Source organism: Populus nigra, chromosome 10 (genome assembly GCF_951802175.1).
Source record: "Populus nigra chromosome 10, ddPopNigr1.1, whole genome shotgun sequence".
Lineage (NCBI taxonomy): Eukaryota > Viridiplantae > Streptophyta > Magnoliopsida > Malpighiales > Salicaceae > Populus > Populus nigra.
The window spans coordinates 16461703-16482123 of NC_084861.1; the positions used below are offsets into that span (position 1 = coordinate 16461703).

General features: G+C 37.9%; 4 protein-coding genes across 6 annotated transcripts; 2 read left to right on the forward strand and 2 right to left on the reverse strand.

Moving 5' to 3' along the window:
• Positions 1 to 3: 3 nt before the first annotated feature.
• LOC133704055 (uncharacterized) lies at positions 4 to 4579 on the forward strand. 2 transcript variants are annotated; one of them, XM_062128791.1, is made up of 9 exons: positions 4 to 478; positions 1154 to 1429; positions 1538 to 1640; positions 1845 to 1924; positions 2009 to 2086; positions 2483 to 2574; positions 3213 to 3324; positions 4015 to 4140; positions 4230 to 4579. In XM_062128791.1, the coding sequence occupies exons 1-9, from the start codon at positions 224 to 226 to the stop codon at positions 4344 to 4346; spliced, it is 1239 nt and encodes a 412-aa protein (XP_061984775.1). In that variant the 5' UTR covers positions 4 to 223; the 3' UTR covers positions 4347 to 4579. The 2 variants fall into 2 exon arrangements, with proteins under 2 accessions (XP_061984775.1, XP_061984776.1); XM_062128792.1 differs by having other exon boundaries at positions 8 to 478; positions 1220 to 1429.
• A 1183-nt stretch (positions 4580 to 5762) lies between these two features.
• On the forward strand, positions 5763 to 8849 carry LOC133705668 (F-box/kelch-repeat protein At1g51550-like). Its single transcript, XM_062130995.1, has 2 exons — positions 5763 to 6523; positions 7540 to 8849. Exons 1-2 carry the CDS (start codon positions 6085 to 6087, stop codon positions 8526 to 8528), a joined length of 1428 nt encoding a protein of 475 aa, XP_061986979.1. The 5' UTR covers positions 5763 to 6084; the 3' UTR covers positions 8529 to 8849.
• A 499-nt stretch (positions 8850 to 9348) lies between these two features.
• Positions 9349 to 13659, reverse strand: LOC133705661 (kelch repeat-containing protein At3g27220-like). 2 transcript variants are annotated; one of them, XM_062130986.1, is made up of 7 exons: positions 13151 to 13654; positions 12693 to 12860; positions 12359 to 12588; positions 11888 to 12058; positions 11560 to 11665; positions 10870 to 11076; positions 9349 to 9797 (listed from the first exon to the last, which is right to left on the reverse strand). In XM_062130986.1, the coding sequence occupies exons 1-7, from the start codon at positions 13370 to 13372 to the stop codon at positions 9627 to 9629; spliced, it is 1275 nt and encodes a 424-aa protein (XP_061986970.1). In that variant the 5' UTR covers positions 13373 to 13654; the 3' UTR covers positions 9349 to 9626. The 2 variants fall into 2 exon arrangements, with proteins under 2 accessions (XP_061986970.1, XP_061986971.1); XM_062130987.1 differs by lacking the exon at positions 9349 to 9797 and adding an exon at positions 10016 to 10307 and having other exon boundaries at positions 13151 to 13659.
• A 1021-nt stretch (positions 13660 to 14680) lies between these two features.
• On the reverse strand, positions 14681 to 19983 carry LOC133705434 (uncharacterized membrane protein At1g16860-like). Its single transcript, XM_062130634.1, has 5 exons — positions 19688 to 19983; positions 17143 to 18117; positions 16398 to 16553; positions 15697 to 15908; positions 14681 to 15188 (listed from the first exon to the last, which is right to left on the reverse strand). Exons 2-5 carry the CDS (start codon positions 18037 to 18039, stop codon positions 14996 to 14998), a joined length of 1458 nt encoding a protein of 485 aa, XP_061986618.1. The 5' UTR covers positions 18040 to 18117; positions 19688 to 19983; the 3' UTR covers positions 14681 to 14995.
• Between the last annotated feature and the right edge of the window lie 438 nt (positions 19984 to 20421).

The following is a 20421-nucleotide window of genomic DNA, read 5'->3' on the forward strand; positions in this document are numbered from 1 at the left end:
CCGGGTCTTCCCGCTGCAAAATTTTCTCACGTGATAATTCTAGGCTAATAAGGATTACGGATAATTCATAATGAAATAATTAATAATAACAATTAAAAAGAAAAGAAAAAGAAATCTCCCGTCCCTCGCATGCACTTGCCTCCTCCCCGCACAACCCAGAAGGGTTGTCATAAAACCCTTGCTTTCATTCCTCTCTTAATCTCTGCCTACTCCAAGGGAATCAATGCTGATGACAAGTTCTGTCTTTCCAGAGACATACCCACTTCTCAATAACATCCCCTCTTCTCCTCTGCCTCCTCCTATCAAATTACACAACACCAAGCGGACTGGGTCTCTCAGATTTGCCCAAAATCCCCACTTTATTTCCCTTCGTCTTCCAGCTCTAGCACGTCATGTTTCAGGTGGTGATGGTGATGATCAGGGGCTGTTAACTAATGGGTCTGCCTTCTTTTCTGATGAGACTCTTTCTTTGCCTCAGGTGATCATGTTTTTTTTTCTTTCTTTTGGTCATAAAGGTGAATGCTTTATTTCTTGACTTGATAGATTGACAATATACGAATTTATGAAAGTTTTTGCAAGGTTTAAGGAAGTCTCAGGAAAAAAAACAGGGAAAAATAGTTGAGGTTGAATGTTGTGTCAGAGAATTTGATTGTCTTGTTTGTTTTTTATTCAGGATTGGAAAGAGCGAATTTTTTTACTGTTGAGATTGGAAAGAAATTAGCTTTAAGAAAGGGTTCAATTTTCTTTAGGATGTTAGGGAAAAGAGAAGAACTTTGCTCTTTTTCTTGAGGTTTTTGATAGGCTGACGTGATGCTTGGTGGTAAGGGAGTTGTGGAAACAGGGTTGAAGAGCTGATAGGATTATTTTGAGCTTGAGAATCTCACAATTTCTTATACTACTAACCTGGTAGGAATCTGCAATTCTGTCCATTCAAGTTTTGTTTCCTTGTTTAACGGTGTATTTTTTATTTTATTTTTTATTATGCGCAGATTATAGTGAGTTGTTAGGCTGTTAGGGATGTTGGGGGGGCAAAACCTGTGGTCAGTTTCTCCATTTAATGTAGAGGGTGTGGTTTTTTTTCCTTTGTCTTCGATCAGAGTTGTCTTCGCATGCCTATATGATGTTTTGGAACCTTTTCTTTTCTATGAGGTAGACAATAACTGGATTTATCAAATGGCTACTTCGGCTTAGTAGTGATGGCTTATCTCATGTTATGAAGGATAACATAAATCAAAGTGAAAGTAGTGAAAAAGATGCGGAGAAAATACTGAAGGTGGAGACGCCTCTGATTGTACCACATGGAAATGGAACAGGTGGGGGAGCCAGAGCTGGGCTTTTCAGAACACCAATTTCTGGTGGAGTGCAGAGTGCAACATCAGCTCATGGCTTACCTCGACCAGCATTAGCGGTCCGCAATTTGATGGAGCAGGTAATGACCATTTGTTTTTTTTCTCCGGAACCCAGTCATTGCCCAGAATGTGTCTAATTTCATGTGTTTAATATAATGATTCTGAATGCATATTTCTTCATAACTCAGGCTAGATTTGCTCATCTGTGCACTATAATGTCTCGAATGCACCATCGAAGAGAAGGGTATCCATTTGGTTCCTTGGTAGATTTTGCACCAGATTCAATGGGCCGTAAGTTCTCAAGTTTTCTTACTGATTACTGCTAAATGATATAGTTAGTTTGGCTAATAAGATCTAATCAAATTGGACTAGAATTTGACACAAACTCTCGATTCTGGACACTCATTTGTACATTTAACAATGATTTTCATAGTGTGTACATGTGTCTGCAAATGATTTGACTCATTTAATCTTTTTGGTTTTCGCAATCTGTAGATCCTATTTTTTCATTTTCACCATTGGCCATCCACACAAGGAATTTGCTAGTAGACCCTAGGTGCACACTAGTTGTGCAGGTTAGTACATGCTCTTTCACTCTAGAAAATCCTGGGTAGTTTTTTTCTCCGTTTATGAACTTTACTGACAGTTAGGTTTCATAGATCCCGGGGTGGAGTGGCTTATCAAATGCAAGGGTAACAATTTTTGGTGATGTTTTCCCACTCCCAGAACACCAACAGGTAATCCTCCCTCTGCTCTTGAGAAAGTATGGTTTTGCTATATGCCCTTGAAGGTTAGATTTCTTTTCCTTTTTTTTTCTAGATGCACCGTGCGAGGTTATACACAACAGGACCAGTTTCCATCTTAGTAGTGTCTATAAGGATCTCTTTGACATTAATGATACTTTCAATAGAGTATGTTGCATTCTTCTGGTATTCGTGCTCCTGAATATTGGAGATCATTCTTTGCTGTAACTTACCTGCCAATGGGTTGTTAGTTTGTTGAGAAACACAGAAATTTCTCTAAAGAATCAGCACCAATTTTTGTAGGGAATGTGCATCATCTCTTCATTTTTGTTACTCTAGAGGATCTCTCTTTTTTCTTTGTTGAGTATAATATCTGTTTGCATCTGCCAGGAGTGGGCTCATAAGCAATACATTGCAAAACATCAACAGGGGCCTTCCCAGCAGTGGGGGAATTTCCACTATTTCAGGATGCAAAACATAAGGTTTGTTTCTTGCATATCAAGGTTTGGTTAGATTTTCTTTATGCTTTTAGCTCCTTAGATTAGCTGCTTCAAATTTTAATTAAAAAAATTAGTTCCAAATTCATCTACTGCATTTTGAGCATTGTGCTTGCTTAACCAAAACTTCAAAGCGGTTGAAGAACATGCCATGTAAAACTGGAAATACAATTAGCATATGTCTTCTCAGAGTTGGTTTAGTTAGTTTTGCTCAGAAGAGGTTTAAAATTCTTATTTCGATGGCATCTTTGGGGCAATTTTTGTTGCCCTTCTTGTTAGATGGTCATGACATGAGCTGCAAACTGATGTGTTCTTTTGCATGCTCATTGATTCGTGGCCTATTGAGCACAGTGGCAATAAGGAAGTTGATATTTGTGTGCTCTGTGTTTGAGATGTTTTTTTTGCGAGTAAAGGCTTAAAACTCAACAGAGGATTTAACTTTACAAAACTTAATGAACATTTTCGGCATTCTAGTATATTGTATACATCTTAATCAACATTTCAGTAAATTTGTTGGCAGGAACTGCTCGTAATTAGGTGGAGTCCCTAAGTTTATGTTATGAGCTCATCTTTAAATCTAAAGATAAAAGATCAAATGTCTAAAAACTTCAATCTTTTGCCAGTGACATATATTTTATTGGAGGTTTTGGCACTGTCGCTTGGGTTGATGTCAAGGAATACGAGGCCCTTCAGCCTGATAAGATTGCAGTTGATGGAGGGGAGCAAAATCTCAAGGTGATCTTGAAAATCCTCATTAGTTCCAACAGAGATGATGTGCACATGCATAAGGAAGTTGTCTCTGGTTCTGTTATTGTGTTTTAATCTTTTATTTTATTCTCTCTATGGTCTGATAAGTTCATTTGGGACTTGTTTCTGTTTGGTGTTCTCTGATCAAGGATGAAAATATCTAATACTGATTAGTTTGATTTGCTCTTTTACACTAAGGAGCCAGACTGAATTTCATCTTTGAATAATAAGCTTAGTTCCTTATGACGTTAGTCTGGTCTATTACTGATATGGCTGTTAATGTGTCATAGTAAGGGAATGGTGAAACAGAAAAATCATGCATGTAGGTATAGCTATGCAAATGTTAAACACAGTTTTTGAGGGCTGCAACTGAATGCAGTCAGATTTGAATGTGCCAAAAAGTAGCTTGGCTTTTATTGATTGTAGCGTTTTGTTTTGTTGAGTGTCTGTAATTATTGTTTACTTGGTGGTCGCTTCACTTTCCACTTTCAGGGATCTCAAGTGCTACTTGGCCTGATAATAGATTTCTTTTAACAAAAAGTCACCCGACAATCACATGAACTTTATGTTTCTGAGTTTATAGGTCCAGAGCTTATCTCATACATTTTTCTCTATGATGATAAGATTTTCCAGCATGTACTTTGGGTTTCACCGTATTGGGATTTGCGTTTGCTACAGGAACTTAATGCAATTTTCTCAAAACCCCTTAAAGAGCTCCTGTCATCTGAAACAGAGGTAGATGATGCTGCCTTTATATCAATAGACAGTAAAGGAACTGATATTCGGGTCCGTCAAGGGGCACAGGTAATTCCTTCGTTCAAGAACATTTCCTAGTCGATATTTGGTTATGTTCTTATGCTGGTGACTATATTTTGTATTCTATTGTTTTATAGTTCAACATACAGAGGCTATCATTTGAAGATGGGCACGCTGTCGAAACATTAGAGGAAGCCAAGGCTGCTCTTTGGAAACTAATAAATAAAGGCCAGGTGCACGGTTGGCAGAAATAAAACTTGGGCTGCTTTTAATGCGACCTTTCTTGCTTTTTTTATTGGGCTTGAAGCGAAATAGCCGCATGAAGCTGAGTTTGTATCCTAATTCACATCAAAATAACTCATTAGTTTTCTTTTCCCCGTTTTCCCCCTCAACTTTCATGTCCTAAAAACTCCTAGGACTTGTTGTAGGTGGACTGCAGTTTGTACACAGGTCTCATGATAATGCAAAAGTTTTTTTTTTATGGCAAGCACAATTTCTTGCAAATGCTTGACTTGTATTGCCAGTAATTGATCTTCAAAACACACGTAAGGCAAAAGGGCTACTACATATGACAAATTCAGCCATCATATTAGCTTCTCCAAACATGCATGGCCATCGGTCATCCTTATCGGCTTGGAAAAATAGGCTAGGACCGACCTTTTCTGTTTGAAAATGTGATGTTGAAATGCACCGTGATCAAACTGTAAGGTGTAATTGTCATTAACGTGAAATTGCAAATCAAGACAGAATCTCTTGATAATTGCAAGCAACCAAGTTTTAGTCTTATCTCAAGGAAGTATCAAAATGGTACAGCCCCTGGCATCAGAAATTTGGTTTTTGGCCTGTTGAGAGACTACCAAGGCATGAAGGAAGCCATTTGTTTAAATCTATTCTTCAATAACCTGTGATGAACCGAGAGGGTTCATAGGATACTTTTCGTTAAGCCTTCTCACTGCTTCCACTAACAGGATGAAAAGAAGGTTGATGTTTCGTTCATGGGTTTTACCCACCATTAGAAGTTAACACAAGTGCTTCATTTGGTGTCTTAGTGATGATGATGGTGTATCCAACGGTTTCAATTATGACACGTGGTAGATTAATGGTCCCTTTTAAGTGTCAATCCTGATGATGACTATTCCACCTGGCACTCGAAATTCTATTGCCCTCTTCTCTCTCACCTAATGATTCACTGTTGCAAACATTTCCTCTGTCATGTACAAGGATCCTATAAACCGCTTGTCGATCCCTAACCTTTATATAGCCAGGGAAATCTAGTGAAAGTAAATCTAAACCTCAATGTAGTCCGTCATCTATACTGAGTCCCAAGACAGTACAATCTATCAATCGGATCCCTAATGCTTCACATGTTATACGCGGTATAGCGGCTTCGTTTTGAAGAAACTTGACAAAACAATTGATGGACGGGAGACCTAATTGAGAAGTGTGTCTGAACTCTTTGGGACTCAATTGATAAAACTTATAGTTTTGAAACTCAATTGAGAATTGGGTAATATGTAGGGTCTTTTGGGTTTTAACTTATCTAAAAGGACATCCCATTTGGACTCACACAGTAAATTCAGGAAAAAAAAGATAAGAGAGTAGAAGAAGATAAAGCGAGAAGATACAGACAAAGGTCTCTATTTGTCATTTGGCTTCCTTGTCTTCAAAATGACATGGTGGCAAGGAACAGTTGAGAATGAAGGTTGCTCATCATTTCTTGTACCAGACAAAAGAAATGGGCTCCCCTCATCACCTATCTTTCTATCCACGATCTATCTCTTTTCAAGTCTACTGAATTTACCATCTTCCATATTTTTCACCATTTCATTCTTTGACATGACATGAACACCAGACCATTTCAGAACTATGTTTTGTTTCTCCCTACCCTCTGTCCAACACAATCCCACATACCTCAGTTGCTCCAATAACCATAGCCTTACATCTTAAAAGAACACAAGTCAGGACTCAGGACTATCCTACAAAACAACAAGCATGGCTACTTTCTTCATGGCAAAGAGTACTCCTAGAAGCAGCAACATTGGATCATCATCAGCATCACCGATAGTTAAGCTGGCTGATGACCATCTCTTCACAATTATGCTTCTGCTTCCTGTAGATTCACTTATCTCCTTTGCCATGACTTGCAAAAGGTTCAGGTCCTTAACAACTTCTGATACACTGTGGGAGTCCATATGCAGGAGGGAGTGGGGGTCCACATCAGTGGATGCCTTCAAATCTTCTATCAATACCAACAACAATCAGCAGTTGCCATGGATGAGGCTATACAAGCAGGTGTCTCAGCTTGACTCATTTTCTTGCCATAAACTGCCTGACCCAAATAGTGACTTGATGCTCCCAACTCCCAGGGCTTCTCACTCTCTCAACTTTGTATCTGATTGCCTGGTCTTGTTTGGTGGTGGCCGTGAAGGAGGTCAGCCTATCTTTCATTTGATTAGATGTTATGATTCCCAAATCCAATCTCTTAATAAGTTATGTTTCTTAAATGTGGCCGTGTGCGTCTGTGATGCTTCACTGTTTGATTTGCTGGTTAAGGATGCTAAAGTGATGTTTTTATTAGTTTATGCCTGCTCATTAGTTCTGCCTTCAGATTTCTAGTGTTCCTGATTCAACTAACCATGGATTAGGGTTTCATTGCTTGAGAATTTTCTTGCTTCTTGATCATGGCTTCAATGTATTGGTAAGTTTGAAATCGAGCATTCGTTGTGTTGTGTTGAGTTGAGTTGAGTTGAGTTATGCATCATAAGTTTCTGGCTGCCTTCTACGTTTATAAATTTAACTACATGTATCTGTGCAGCATTATAGCCTAAAGCATGCTCCTCTGCTAAAATTTTTAACATACAAGATATTGTGAAGTGATGATGTGGTTTCTTTCTTGCTAGCTAGCTGCAAATGCAGTAGTCCCACTTCTTATAATGCTTCTTGAGTGCCCATTTTGGCAACCAGATTACTGTATGGCAGCAATGATCTACTTATTCCACAATGTTTTCTGCTGCTGCTTTTCCAGTCAAAAACGTTCTTTAGAATCAATTTAATTGTCCATTTCTGATAAAGTACAGTTACCCTCATCCTTGAACTTGAAAGTAATTGCAACTAGTAAAGGCGTCAATTCCAGAAGCTAATCAATCTCAGCATCCGTTTTCGCTTCCTGCACTGTGAAATGGAAAACACATCCCACTATGCCACTTTGTTCATATATTCCAATATTTATTAGCAGTTTGAGTTATAATTATATTGTGGAAGGATGGTTGAATCATTTCAGCAGGCCCCATCGGGAAAACTTTTAGTGAAAATGGACAATAATTGAACGATCATCATTCTCTTGATTTTTCTGAAGCTGTTCTGCATTTATTTATTTTTACCTGTTTATGTCAAATTGCTTCGGTGTATAACCATTTCTTGTTTTTGTTGTGTTGGTCTTTTTCGCAGGGCGAGATCTCGATGATACATGGGTGGCATACATAGGTAAAGATTTTCAACGAATGCTGAAATGGCAGAAGGTTACCTCAGGAATTCCGAGTGGGAGATTTGGGCATACTTGCGCCGTCATTGGCGAAAATCTTGTGCTCTTTGGAGGAATTAATGATCGTGGGATGCGTCAAAATGATACATGGGTGGGGCAAGTAGTACTTAGTGAGAACCTTGGTATAACAACATTGTCATGGAGGCTGCTTGATGTGAGCTCCGTAGCACCACCACCCCGTGGGGCTCATGCTGCTTGTTGCATTGATAAAAGGACAATGGTCATCCATGGAGGCATTGGATTGTACGGCCTTAGATTGGGAGATACTTGGATTCTAGAACTTTCAGAGAATTTCTGTTCTGGAACGTGGATAGAGCTGGTGGCGCATCCATCACCTCCACCTCGTTCAGGACACACATTGACATGTATCGAAGGAACAGGAACTGTTCTATTTGGAGGAAGAGGTTTGGGTTATGATGTGCTGCATGATGTCTGGCTCTTGCAAGCATCTGAGGATCAACTCAAGTGGGTACAGATGCTCTATAATTTGCAAGACATTCCTGAAGGAGTCTCTCTCCCGCGAGTTGGCCACTCAGCCACACTAATTTTGGGAGGTCGGCTGCTAATCTATGGAGGTGAAGATTCACAGAGACACAGGAAGGGAGATTTTTGGGTGTTAGATGTTAGGAAGATCCCATCAATTAAAGTGCAGTCAACTCCATTAAACTCAAGGGGATTACAAGCAAATATGTGGAGAAGGCTCAAGGCAAAGGGTTATAAACCCAACTGCAGATCATTCCATCGAGCCTGTGCAGATCATTCAGGGCGTCGCTTGTATGTTTTTGGTGGAATGGTGGATAGCTTACTTCACCCTGCCGAAGCATCTGAGTTGAGGTTTGATGGGGAGCTCTTTCTGGTAAAATTTGAGCTGGAAACAGGAGCAGTAAGGTGCTGAGTTAACATAAGAGTGTTTCCAAATGATCACTCAAAAGGCCATAATTCCTAGCCCTGTAGATGGTAGCCCTCATGCAGCTCAATCATCTGCTTTGTACATGTTTCATGAATAAAATATGAATAATGCTAGACTATGCCTATTTTAGACAAATCTTGAGGGAGGCCATGGAAGTGATCCGTATTGAGTCACTGCCTCCAGGATCAGAATGAAAATCATCAGCCTCAGCCTCATTTTTCCGTCAACTTATTATTTCTATAAAATCAGGCTCCAAGCACTAAAGCAGTGGAGTGAGTATTCATGAGTCCTTTTGGACTAGCTCAATTAGCCATCCATAGTTTGGACTGATTGTTTCAGGTCATTTCATTTGATAGACGAAAATCGATCTTGCTTTTTGTTAAGAATAATAATAATAATTAAAAAAAAAAACCCATACTTGTTGACACTCAATAGTTATAAACCTTACAAACTATCCAAGAATAGGACTTAAATCCTAGACTTCCCTGCAGTTATGTCTTGAAGTTATTATAGTGATTGTTTTATAAATAATTTTTTATTTAAAAATAGCATTCTTTTAATTTTATAAAATTTACTTCTAACATCCGATCTAAAAACAATAATTTTAAGTAAAATTAAATTTTAAATTTTCAAGGAACAATGTTTTAGCAGCCAAACACGCATTATCTTGATCACCATGCTTTACGTTGGTCACCAGACCACCCAGCCATAATCTCACGCATCAAAGAAACATCTTTTCGACGGTTGAAAGACGAAGGTGCGCGTTCCTCAAATACTTGTAATCACGAGAATTTGAAGCCAGAGATGGGATTGAAAAGGGCACATATTTTTATTATTTTTCCACAAATAAAATCTAATAATGCGCTTTCCATGTTACAGTGAAGTATATTCTCAAGCTGATACAACACATCGGGAAGAATTGCTACTTCCCTCATTCCTTGACTTCCACTGGGGAGTAAAAAATGTTGACAAAAATCACAAAAATGTGTGGAAGAATGATACAGATAAATATTAGCCTTGATGATGAGACATCAATTGGTTAGATAGGAGGGGCTATCCTACCAAAGAAGAAACAGATATCGGTCATGAGTTCAATTTCAGTTTGGTTCTCCACATATCTGCAATTACTTTTTTTGGAGCTGGATCATCTGGTCCTCTATCTCGCTGTCCTGATGTAAAGTACAACCATCCGTTCCAGAATCCAACCAGTGTAGTTTTGACACGATATGGAAGTTTTCCGATTACTGACCATGTCTGCAGGCATTTATGACATAAAAATACAAGTTATATAATACCATTCGTTGTAACAGAAATCAATTTACAGAGGGGGGAGAAGAAGAAAAGGCACAGGTTAATGCAGCTAAAAAAACGTGATCTAGATATCCATATTGTATATTGTTGTGACTGCAATGATATGACAAAAGTTTGTCAGATTCTGGGGCAGGCATTACCACGATAAACTTCTAACGGACTTTTGGGAGACACAAGCACATGGCACGGTAGAAGGTGCCACAAACCGATTGTGAAATTGATCAGGTTCTTATCACTTCTAGATTTTGGTGTTCACCTGAACCAATACTAATTCATTGCTATTCTTGGTCAACAAAGCTTGATAGGGCAGTCAAGTTCAGGTAGCAGTGACCCGAATCATGAAACACGGGGAGGAAAAGTTTCTTGTCCTTCTGGGGTCAGAAGGATAACAGAAAAATCACATCAGCTGTTCTCTGACAATACTTTCAAGGTATTCCTTAAAATCTTCGTAATCTGAACAAATCCAATTCCAAATACAATGCTATAATTTAACGAATCAATCTCCACACTTTGATAAATTAAATCTGAAGTTTCTTGACTATCAGCGAACAAAGATTTCAACCAATTATTGGGCTGTTCCTGTACAAAGCCTTCCACCAGGAAAAAAGAATGGAGCCTAAGATTTAACAAATAGAGAATGCATACTGGAGTCTATAATATGTCATCAAATCTTTGGAGAATTTCAATTCAAAGTTTAAAAAACCATTCAAAACAGGCAGATGAAAGCAACTAGAGAGCTGCGAGCCAATAACCTTCCAATGGCGGCAACCAGACAAGAAATGGATGTGTGCGTCTTGAAGTGTATGCACAAGCATTTAACACATGTATAGAGATATGTAGGGATATGTACAAAACCCATTACAGATTACGCCTGGGGCATTGTGTAAATTGCAGGTACTTTGTCGTGTAGAAATATGTTGGGTTATGTAAATTGTCTGGGAGAACATCCAAAAACAACAACCAAGCCTTGATGCCAAACTAGTATGGAAGCACATAAGAAACATAAATTTCATACCAGTGTATCCAAGTTGAACTGGAAAACTTCACCAACCAGGACCATTTTTTTAGTTATAGGGTGTTTTTCAGTGGTGCCTCCAGCAATAACAATGGAATTATTAACAATTGCCCAAGCAAATTCAATGTGAGAATCAGCCTTTGGCATAGGAGATAAAGGTTTCCACTTCATCTCATCATCCAGCATGTAGACCTCATCATATACTATCTGAAACAACAAAAGACTCATAATGAGCCAAAACCATTAAATAAAAGCAGAGGGAAAGAGAGAAGGGATGTGAAGACAAATTTCTCCGAGTTACAACATAAACGTGGAATGTTTTAGTGATAATATACCTAAAAGTTAATTCAAAAATATAAACATTAGGTCTCAAGGGTGGTTACACAAATAAAGGAGATTGAGCATAGTTGAAACAAACTTATAAAGCTTAATGATACAAGATAATCACCAAATCAACGATACATCATGTTTTTATTTTCCGTTTCATATTAAGTTCTATTTCATATAAAATTGAAAGACAAGTGATGAGTGATGTCAGGCTCTCTTATTTTCTTCTTATCAAACATGAGCAAACCAAGAAAACTTGAAAAAGTTTTAGGGGACTACTTAAAAGCTTGGATAGAGAATGTCGATGCAATCTACAGAAGAAGTCATATAGGATTTGTATATAAAGATCACTAGTCAATATACCTCATTCCTACGAGAGCATTTGAAAATAGGTGATCCTGGCTTTGCCATAAAATCACCTTCCTGACCACCAATAATGAGAAGTCGATCATTAACCACGACACAAGCCCTGCATAGACACATAAATTAAAAACCTAAACAAGCTTCAGTTGTGAACTATTTCCTCGGTCATTTCACTGGATGGTTACAAATTGTGATCACTTGATTGACAGAAACACTATCAACAATAAAATGTTTTATTAGTGAAACTGTAATAGCCTATTGGGAATTCATTTCAAACCAAACAACATAACTAAATGCGGAAATAATAAGACTAAGATTGGCCAGAAACCGATGTGGTCCTCCACGAGGAATTGGTATCTCAGTCCTCCATTCCTTTTCCAATGCTTTCCCATCCTTTACAGCAAGACTCCAATGCTCTAATGCTGGAGTGTGCCGATTTTCCTTGCTACCACCCATCACATGGAGTCTACCTCTCCAAAGTTGAGTTGCTGGTGCATATCTGAGTGTTATTACATTAAAGTTCAGAACCATTTACCAAAGAGCAGAGGAAAAAATACAGAGCATGAACTAATTTTGTTTCAAATATTTAAAGCCACCACTACATTCCATCACTGACACATTGCATTTCAATTCAGAATAAGAACCACCAAGATAAGGCAGATGACTATGCAAAAAGCATAAGATAATCCATTTCTCAAAGAAAAATCAACAAACCGTCAAATTATGCTGTTGCAACATCAGCCAATGTCTTGCACACAATTTAAAGTTCATTTCAAACTATCTTGACACGTGCACATACCTAGGAACTGGTAAAGGAGGTAAATCCTGCCATTTCCTTGTCTCGGTATCTAGCACGAAATTACGAGCTGTAGGCCCTCTGCATTGAGGACCATATTGTCCAGTGACAACATAAATGTATCTCCCATCTGTGACCATTCCCAAGTGTGAATGAGCCATTTCTTTAGGCATATCAAATCTCCCTCCCCAGGTATTGCCAGTAAAATTGTAAATATCTACATGTGAATGCACCTGTTAATTCCAAGAGAAGTTCCACTTAGAAAATTAGCAAATACATACGCAAAGTCAAACCATAGTGAACAAGAATAGTAGAAGAGGTGGAAAAGGTTTCTCACAAAATCAATTGTTCCATATCCAGCAAAAACATATAGAAGATCCTTAATTTGTATTGCAGCCCCATCCAGCCGAGGCACGGGTGCATTAGCCATTTTCTCCCATTTCAGTTCCGGTGCAGGCAAATCAGCAAATGTAGCCGATAAGGATCGATCATGGACACCATCTACCTGCACACATAAACAAACAAACAAACAACTATTCTTAACCTTTCCTAGACATCCGGGATTTCACTATAAACACAAAGCAAACGGGCATTACATAAATGGATTATGCTACAAACCTAAATTGAACCAAAAAACTTGTAGCTTTATCAGCCCCCACCATAACAACAGTAATAAACAACAAAGCATTCAACTTTTTCCTACATTACTCCCATAACCATAAAAAAAGCTCCGAAACTGCAAAAACACTCGAATGGGCAGTGCTAAAATTGTAAGTAAAGCAAAAAAGATCGTACCTTTATTTTTTGGGGTTTAGTGTCAGCAAGATGCGGTTCTTGTTTTGGAATTATTACATTGGATTGAGGATATTTAGGAGGAACCCGGTTGGATACATAAGAAGAAGAAGCAAAATGTGGAGAAGATGCCCACAGATAATCACCAATCAGGCCAAACCCTAATAGAACCACACAAACTATGACCAGTTTTGTTGATTTTTGCTTCCCTGGTGACCTTACCATCTCCCTCTGTATATTTATATGTGCATGCACATTTAGCTCTAGAGAGATAAAAAGCTTAACAGAGAAGGTGAAGTAGGAGTCTTGTGTCTCTGTACAAATCTGACCTGTGATCTTTCTCTAGAAAAAGGAGAGATATTGAGAGACAGAAGATGACAACCGGATGTCGGTTCATTTTATATTAGTTTCTTTTCAGGCTTGGGCAAGAAAGGAGATCTATCTATTGGATTGTTTTCAATTAGGTCCTCTATAACTCTGACTTACTATGCTCGACAAATCAGCATCATCCCCTCCATTAATGGGAAGTTAATTTACTCCATTAAATTCTTCTTAAGATAGATAATCCATTAAGATATTTTAAGGAGATGCCTCGTAAGTAAGAGGTATGATTTGACATGTTCATATGTAAAGGTTACTCCTGGAATTATTATTGAATTATATAAAGGATATTAATTACTAGATTAACTATTTAATCACTGAGTTAACTCACTTTTATTTCTTAATAAGAAATCAGAAAAGATATTGTTTTGATCAATTGCGTTTTCAACACGCGTGGCCGAATCAACTCTTTAGTTTTAGTTTTTCGAATGAACATGCTATGAAAGGAGATATGGATTTAAGAACACGGGACAAGGACCACCTGGGCCATCATGCCCAAGCCTTTCATGATAACAAGAATACAAAAAGATTACTATTCTACGTCGTTATGATCTAATTTTTCGTTGCTAAGAACACAATTAATCGCATAAGATTTAATGCTCGGGATAACTTAAAGGAGAATTGGATTATGCAAGTCTTATTTCTGATTTTACTAACAGGAAAAATTAAATCCTACTAACAGAGAGAATCCTACTAACAGAGAGAGGAGGTTCGCACAGAATTAAATAACTTTTCATGTCAAAATATATACCAACGATATTTTTTTATTTTTTAAAAATTATTTTTAACATTGAGAGTTTTTAGCAAGAAAAAAAATTCAAATATTTTAGAAACACAGCCGCAACCGCATTCCCAAACGGGACCTTAATACATTGAGAGAGACGCAGAATTCTTACATGTTAGTTTTACTCCTGAACATGGATTTTTTTATGGAAAAAGGATACAAAGGATGTAAGAAGAGCAACGAGTACAATATTACAGACCATTGAAAGCTTAAGCATGCTCTCTTCAATACACAGAAGCTTGAGTCTTCCAGACTGATACTGCAGATATTAATCGCTCGAGGAAGAATCTTCAAGAAGCTCAATTGATATGATTAACAACTTGCCATGTAAACAACAAAGTTATCTCTGCTTTGAGAAAATATACTAATATCTCACAACATTTTTCTTTCTATTTATCATAATCTCAATCCGCTGCCTCAAGCATGTAAAATTCTCTACAATATATCAAACCCAACCCCCATCACAACCTTCAAGACCTAGGTTAAAAAAAAATGAAAAAAAGATGGCAGAAAACACTTAAAACTATACACCTAGTGAAACCGAAAAGAAGAAAACACCACCACCAGTCTATCACAATCATCAATGCCACCTCCATATCACTTCCACCACCATCGATATTTAGATGGAAAAGAGAAAAAAAAAAAAAAAAAGGAATCCCAAAGTGAGTCTACAGCACAAGCTATTACACAGGTATGACATCATTCTTTGAAGTGTCTTCGCATCTCAAAACAATACCCTCGAGGCTAGCTGGAAAAATACATTTGGCCCATTGGCACCCAGTTGTAATCGGTTCGGGGGGAGGGACGATCATAAGCACGTTGTCATTCCTTTGAACAACTCCCATTACACTAACAGTGCTTCCTTCTTTGATGTACCTACACATAAAACATCTACAGTTATTACAGGTTACATGCAACTCATCGAAATCAACTAATATAATAACAGAAAGGATACAAGACATGAGGACCTGAAAGATACTGAACAGCTACCATCTCTAATCGAGGGTAAAACAAAAACTAGAATTCTTGGACTGCACACCCTATTATTTTTATAGAAAAACTGTTCGACAAGGGTACAAAGTAGCTTGTAAGTTATACTGGTCAGCTCCGTCCCCTCTTCTAACCAAACAAAAGATTGTTTAATTCCCATCCCCCTCCTTGCAAATCTAAATAAGCGAGAGCACAGTCTTCCTTTCCCTCTCGATCAGTAATTCTTCCCTCCCCTCCCCGAAAACTATTCCTGAATATGACTAGGTGTGTCCCCCAGAAAATCCTTATTACAAATGAGGAAAAACAAAAAACAGAGAGTTTGTACTGGCACATAAGCTTGCATAGACCAAGAGCTATGGTGAAAGTAAGAAAATCAAAAAAAGAAATGATTTACCCTTCTTTCATTCGCATTATTCGATCATCACTTGAAAGATTCCTTTCTCCCAGCCATTTGACAAAATCTGGAGACAGCTCTTCAGCACCCGGGTTAGCATCAATGACAAGGGAATCGTCAACATAAGGAGTCACCCTCGCTCCATAGCCAGTTTTAACCAATGCTCTCAATCCAGATTGAAAATCAGAAATGTAGAAGTCAACTGCACGCCTCTGTGAAATAGAAAATTTACAGAAATTCCAGTAAAAACTCAAAACCCAATAAAATAATCAATAATCAATGGGCACATCAGCCTGTAGAAAGTGGCATGAATGGGCACCTTGAATCGATATGTCATTACAACCAATCCAAGAGCCAAATAAAACAAAGCAAAACAAGTAAACATGGTAAGCAGAAAAGATGTTGTTGGCAACAATAACAAGGTCAGACAGTCTCCAGAAAAATGAAAAATGCAGATTATTCATGGCCACCAGCCTGAAGCAGAGACAATTTGTAGCAATCACCATTTTTGTCTACATGCATGAGGTGAAATGTTTAAGATATTTCCCAAGTTGTACAAAATTTAAAATGAGAAAACAATCTATTTACAGTAAACACTAATGGTTAACAAAATTTTCCATAAAACCTAAGAGATGTGCCAATTACTTGCATGCACGATAGAGTCCATCAAAATTTATCTAATCAATATTTCAATCACTCACTTCTAATGATCTGAGACCCCAACTGAAACGACGATGAGTTGGGTTGGCTGCTTTTGAGTCCCATCCTCTGTACTCGTACAAACTCGTGGAGGTATATACACATCTAGGAACTCTTTGGAAAGATGACTCCAGGGGCACATTACCACAGGTGACCACCTTTAAAAACACAATAGTCGTGTATATGAATTACTTGAGCATAAAAAAGTGGTAATCAATAACTAAAACAACATAGCCAGTGCCTCCAAACATATTGGAAGACATGCACTGTAAAGAAATTCCATCCCCGTCAATCAAAAATGTACTTAAGAAAAACAGTATATTAAGTATTAACCCTCATCTGCCCACTCCTCCCAGAACAATATCCTTCTGCCAAAACAGATTCGTGCATTGAACTGAATACAAACTCTTCATTACATTTTATATACATAATTTTGGTTCTGAAATTATTTTGAATGAAGATTAGCTTTCCTTTGCAAATCATATGCATTGAACTGAATACAAACTCTTCATTACATTTTGAAAACATCAGTGACAATTAATGACATGCAGAAATCTGCATTGCAACTTGTAAACAGGCATGATTTTTTTTTTGTTTTGGGGGGGGGGAGCTTCGGAAAGGAGAATCATGAAAAAGTAAATCTACTTAAATAAGAGCAGATGAGTATAAACATGTTAAAATAAATTCATCACAACTGTGACTAGCTGACATACCAAAACAAATTTTAGGGGAAAAAAAGATACATACCCCAGAAATTTTCACAAATTGCCCATTTTTTGCATTTCGTAGCTCAGCATCTGGGTAACGTGCAATGTAAGCCATGATAGCTCTTCTCCCAAAACAAGTATTCCATATGAAAAAAGAGGCAACAGCACCAAAAAGAACGACAACAACTATTAAGAGAATGGCATTATGGACTGCTCCAAGGATAAAACCACCAGCAATGAAACCCATTACAAAAAGTAGAATCAATGACCACAATATCAGCTTTGGGAAGTTCTTTCTGAAGGAAAAGTCATCATCTTGGCTAAGAACAGTCACTGCCTGATTGTGAATAACAGCATAGCCTGGATTTTTCATAGACCCCATAGATTCTAAAGGACCAGATACCTTCCGAGGTGCCCCAGACGAGTTCAGTGGGCCTGAAGATATAGGACCGGATGTAATCAGACCAGTAGTAGGAAGAACAGGAGGAATGGGACCAGAGTTTTGGCGGCCAGAAGGCGTTACTCCACCCGACTGAGGGCCAGATGACTTCTTTACTGGCTCTCCATGCTTATTTAGGGGTCCTGAATTTGATTTTTTTAATGAAACTGAACCAGTTCCTCCAGATGATACAGCACCTGATGTAGTATAGGCTGCCCGGGCAGCTGCATTAGGCATGATTGGCCCTGAATGTGAAGCAGCTCCTCCAAATGACCCAGTCCTTGAAGGAGCACCAGTTATAGGTCCAGATTTCCTAGACTTTGAGCCATCTACAGGAATATCAAACATTTTGCCCAACTCTCCAGACCTCTTGATATCACCACCAGTATATGGCATGGCCACAGAGCTCATTGTTGGAGCCCTCTCCTTCGGCTGCTCAGGCCGGCCTGATACATAAAGGCCATTGCTGAGCTGATGAGATGGGAACCGAGAACCCATCTAGATACTTTAGGAGACCACAGGAGATGTTATGAAACAAATACCACTGCTTATAGTGATGCAATGGTCAAAGCCCTCCTACGTATACAAAGAAAAACATTTAGTATTTAGACAAATTCTTTGGAAATAAACAATTCTTGACGTATTCTTTAGAGCTATTAATAACCAAAGAAAATACAAATTTAGTAGACAAAATGTGTACAGCGTGCCATAAAAATGCAGAAGAGCACAAAAGATTCCAATGACCTAAAAAGCACCTATCTAGAACATAGGTGGTCACAGTAGTTAATTGCCAAGACCCATGAGATAAAGAGCACCAATTACGTGTCCAATCAAAGAAGTCTGATTGGACACCTATCTCGAGTAAGTAAAGAAAATGAAGATGACCAATCCAAAAGAACCAAACACCAAGAAAGCTGCCCAAAATCAAATCACCAAACAATAATAGCCAAAATCCCTAATGAAGTATCGGGAGCCCACTGAAAAAACTATCCCAAATTTCAGTAAACTCAGCAAATAAGCTAAGCCATTTCCATGCTCTTGAGGATGAGCCTTAGAAATTATCTTTTCTATATTCCTACAGCTTCTCAGCAAGCAAACCAAAGAGGGGATAACTAATACGAGCCCCCCCCCCCCCCCCCCAACAAAAAAAAAAAAAAAACTAAAGTAAACTCCAACAATGAAAAAGGTCTGAAGATCCAGGTTATCCTGATATTCTCCCAAAATACCATTCAAATTGCGTTCTCATATCATAGAATCATGGAAGATCTAAAGCAAGAAGAAGAGAACCGGGTTGGCTAAAGGAATTTAGCTCAAAGAACCTCAAAATAACAAAAAAAATGTACAATTTTAAATTTGCTACATCTATTGTAGAGTTAGAAATCAAAATAACATATTAGCACCGTCAAGTTCCGTTTTCATAGAAGTCAATCGTGCAACTTATTGACATGCATAGAACCAAAATCCATCATCCAAATGAATGAACTAAGAGTTACAAAATCAGTATTTTAAGCATAACCGAGGAAAGACCAAGAATTCTGAAACAAGGAACCCCAAATGTTCTAAGTTTAACAGCTTAGGTTTAAAGTCCAGTTATTCTTCTGTTTACAGCATTTTTTCAGCCACCTCAGGCAGACATTGAACTAAAATCCCTCACACCCAAAAGCGAGATACCTAACCTTCCATCCTAAGTTAGTAAATCACAAAACACCTAAAAAACTAGAATATATAGACCAAATCTAAGAAATAAAGCACTCCAATACTGCCATTTTGAGTAAAAACCATGAAAATCATAGAGATCTAATAAAAAAAGTTGAGATTTCAAAAGGTAAGAGCTTGACCGAGAGTGAGATTTCACTATATGTAAACGAAAAAATGGCAAATCTAGGAGTCAATAAAAACAGAGAGCAGAAATAAACAAAAATAAAAACAATCTGCACGCTCAAAATATCAAAATCCATCAAAGGAACCAACTTTATAGCTCAAATCAAGAAAATAAACCAAACACAGATCACCATTTTAAGCAAAAAACGAGAAAATGGGAGAGATCTAAGAAAAGAATCATCCTTTTCAGGAGTTTTGAGAGAAGTGAAAAAAAGGGTCTAAATAGGATTAAAAAGAAATCATATTTCTTCTTCCCAACACATACCTGAACAGACAGTTGAGAGAGTTGTTGTTGTTGAAATCTGGAGAAAATTATGGGAAGACAGCAATAACAGCAACAACACGGCTAAAGTGAATCAAAAGACAAAAACAATTTTTATGGTACTCCTAGTACTAACCAAACCAAAACCTCTCCCTCTCTAAAGAGCCACCCCTTTCTTTCTCTCTCTAAAAAATGAATCCACTTAATAACTACTTAATGAGACTCTCCCTCTCTCTCTCTCTCGCTCTCTTTTCTTTTGTGCGTGTGAGTGTCACTTGAGAGAGCCGCGACAACTGGTGAGTTGTCTCGTCTGGCAAAAAAGCCCCTCCAAAATCTCTTCAAAAGGAAATATTTTAATTTTATTTATCAAGATAAATATTTTTTATAAACACCACTAACGTTAAACAAGAATATACTAATCCCAATTAAAAAAATTCTAGGTAATTAACAACAAGAACAACAGTAATAGTTAATACCTCAAACAAACGAACAACCCCACATTTCCCTCTCTGTTGTTGGCTCAATGAATAGGGTCTGGATGATGAGTGAAATTTTGAAGTTGCCCTTTTACACATTTTGTGGGGACACCTCATTTCTTAAATAAATTTTCATTTTTTTAGAAAAAAAAGTTAACAGTAGTCTAGTCAAGGTAGGAGTGTTGGGAGGTTAGGTCAGGTCTGGTCCGATCATCTCAAAAGCCAGGATATTTGTGAGACAGCATGATCCAATACAATTGG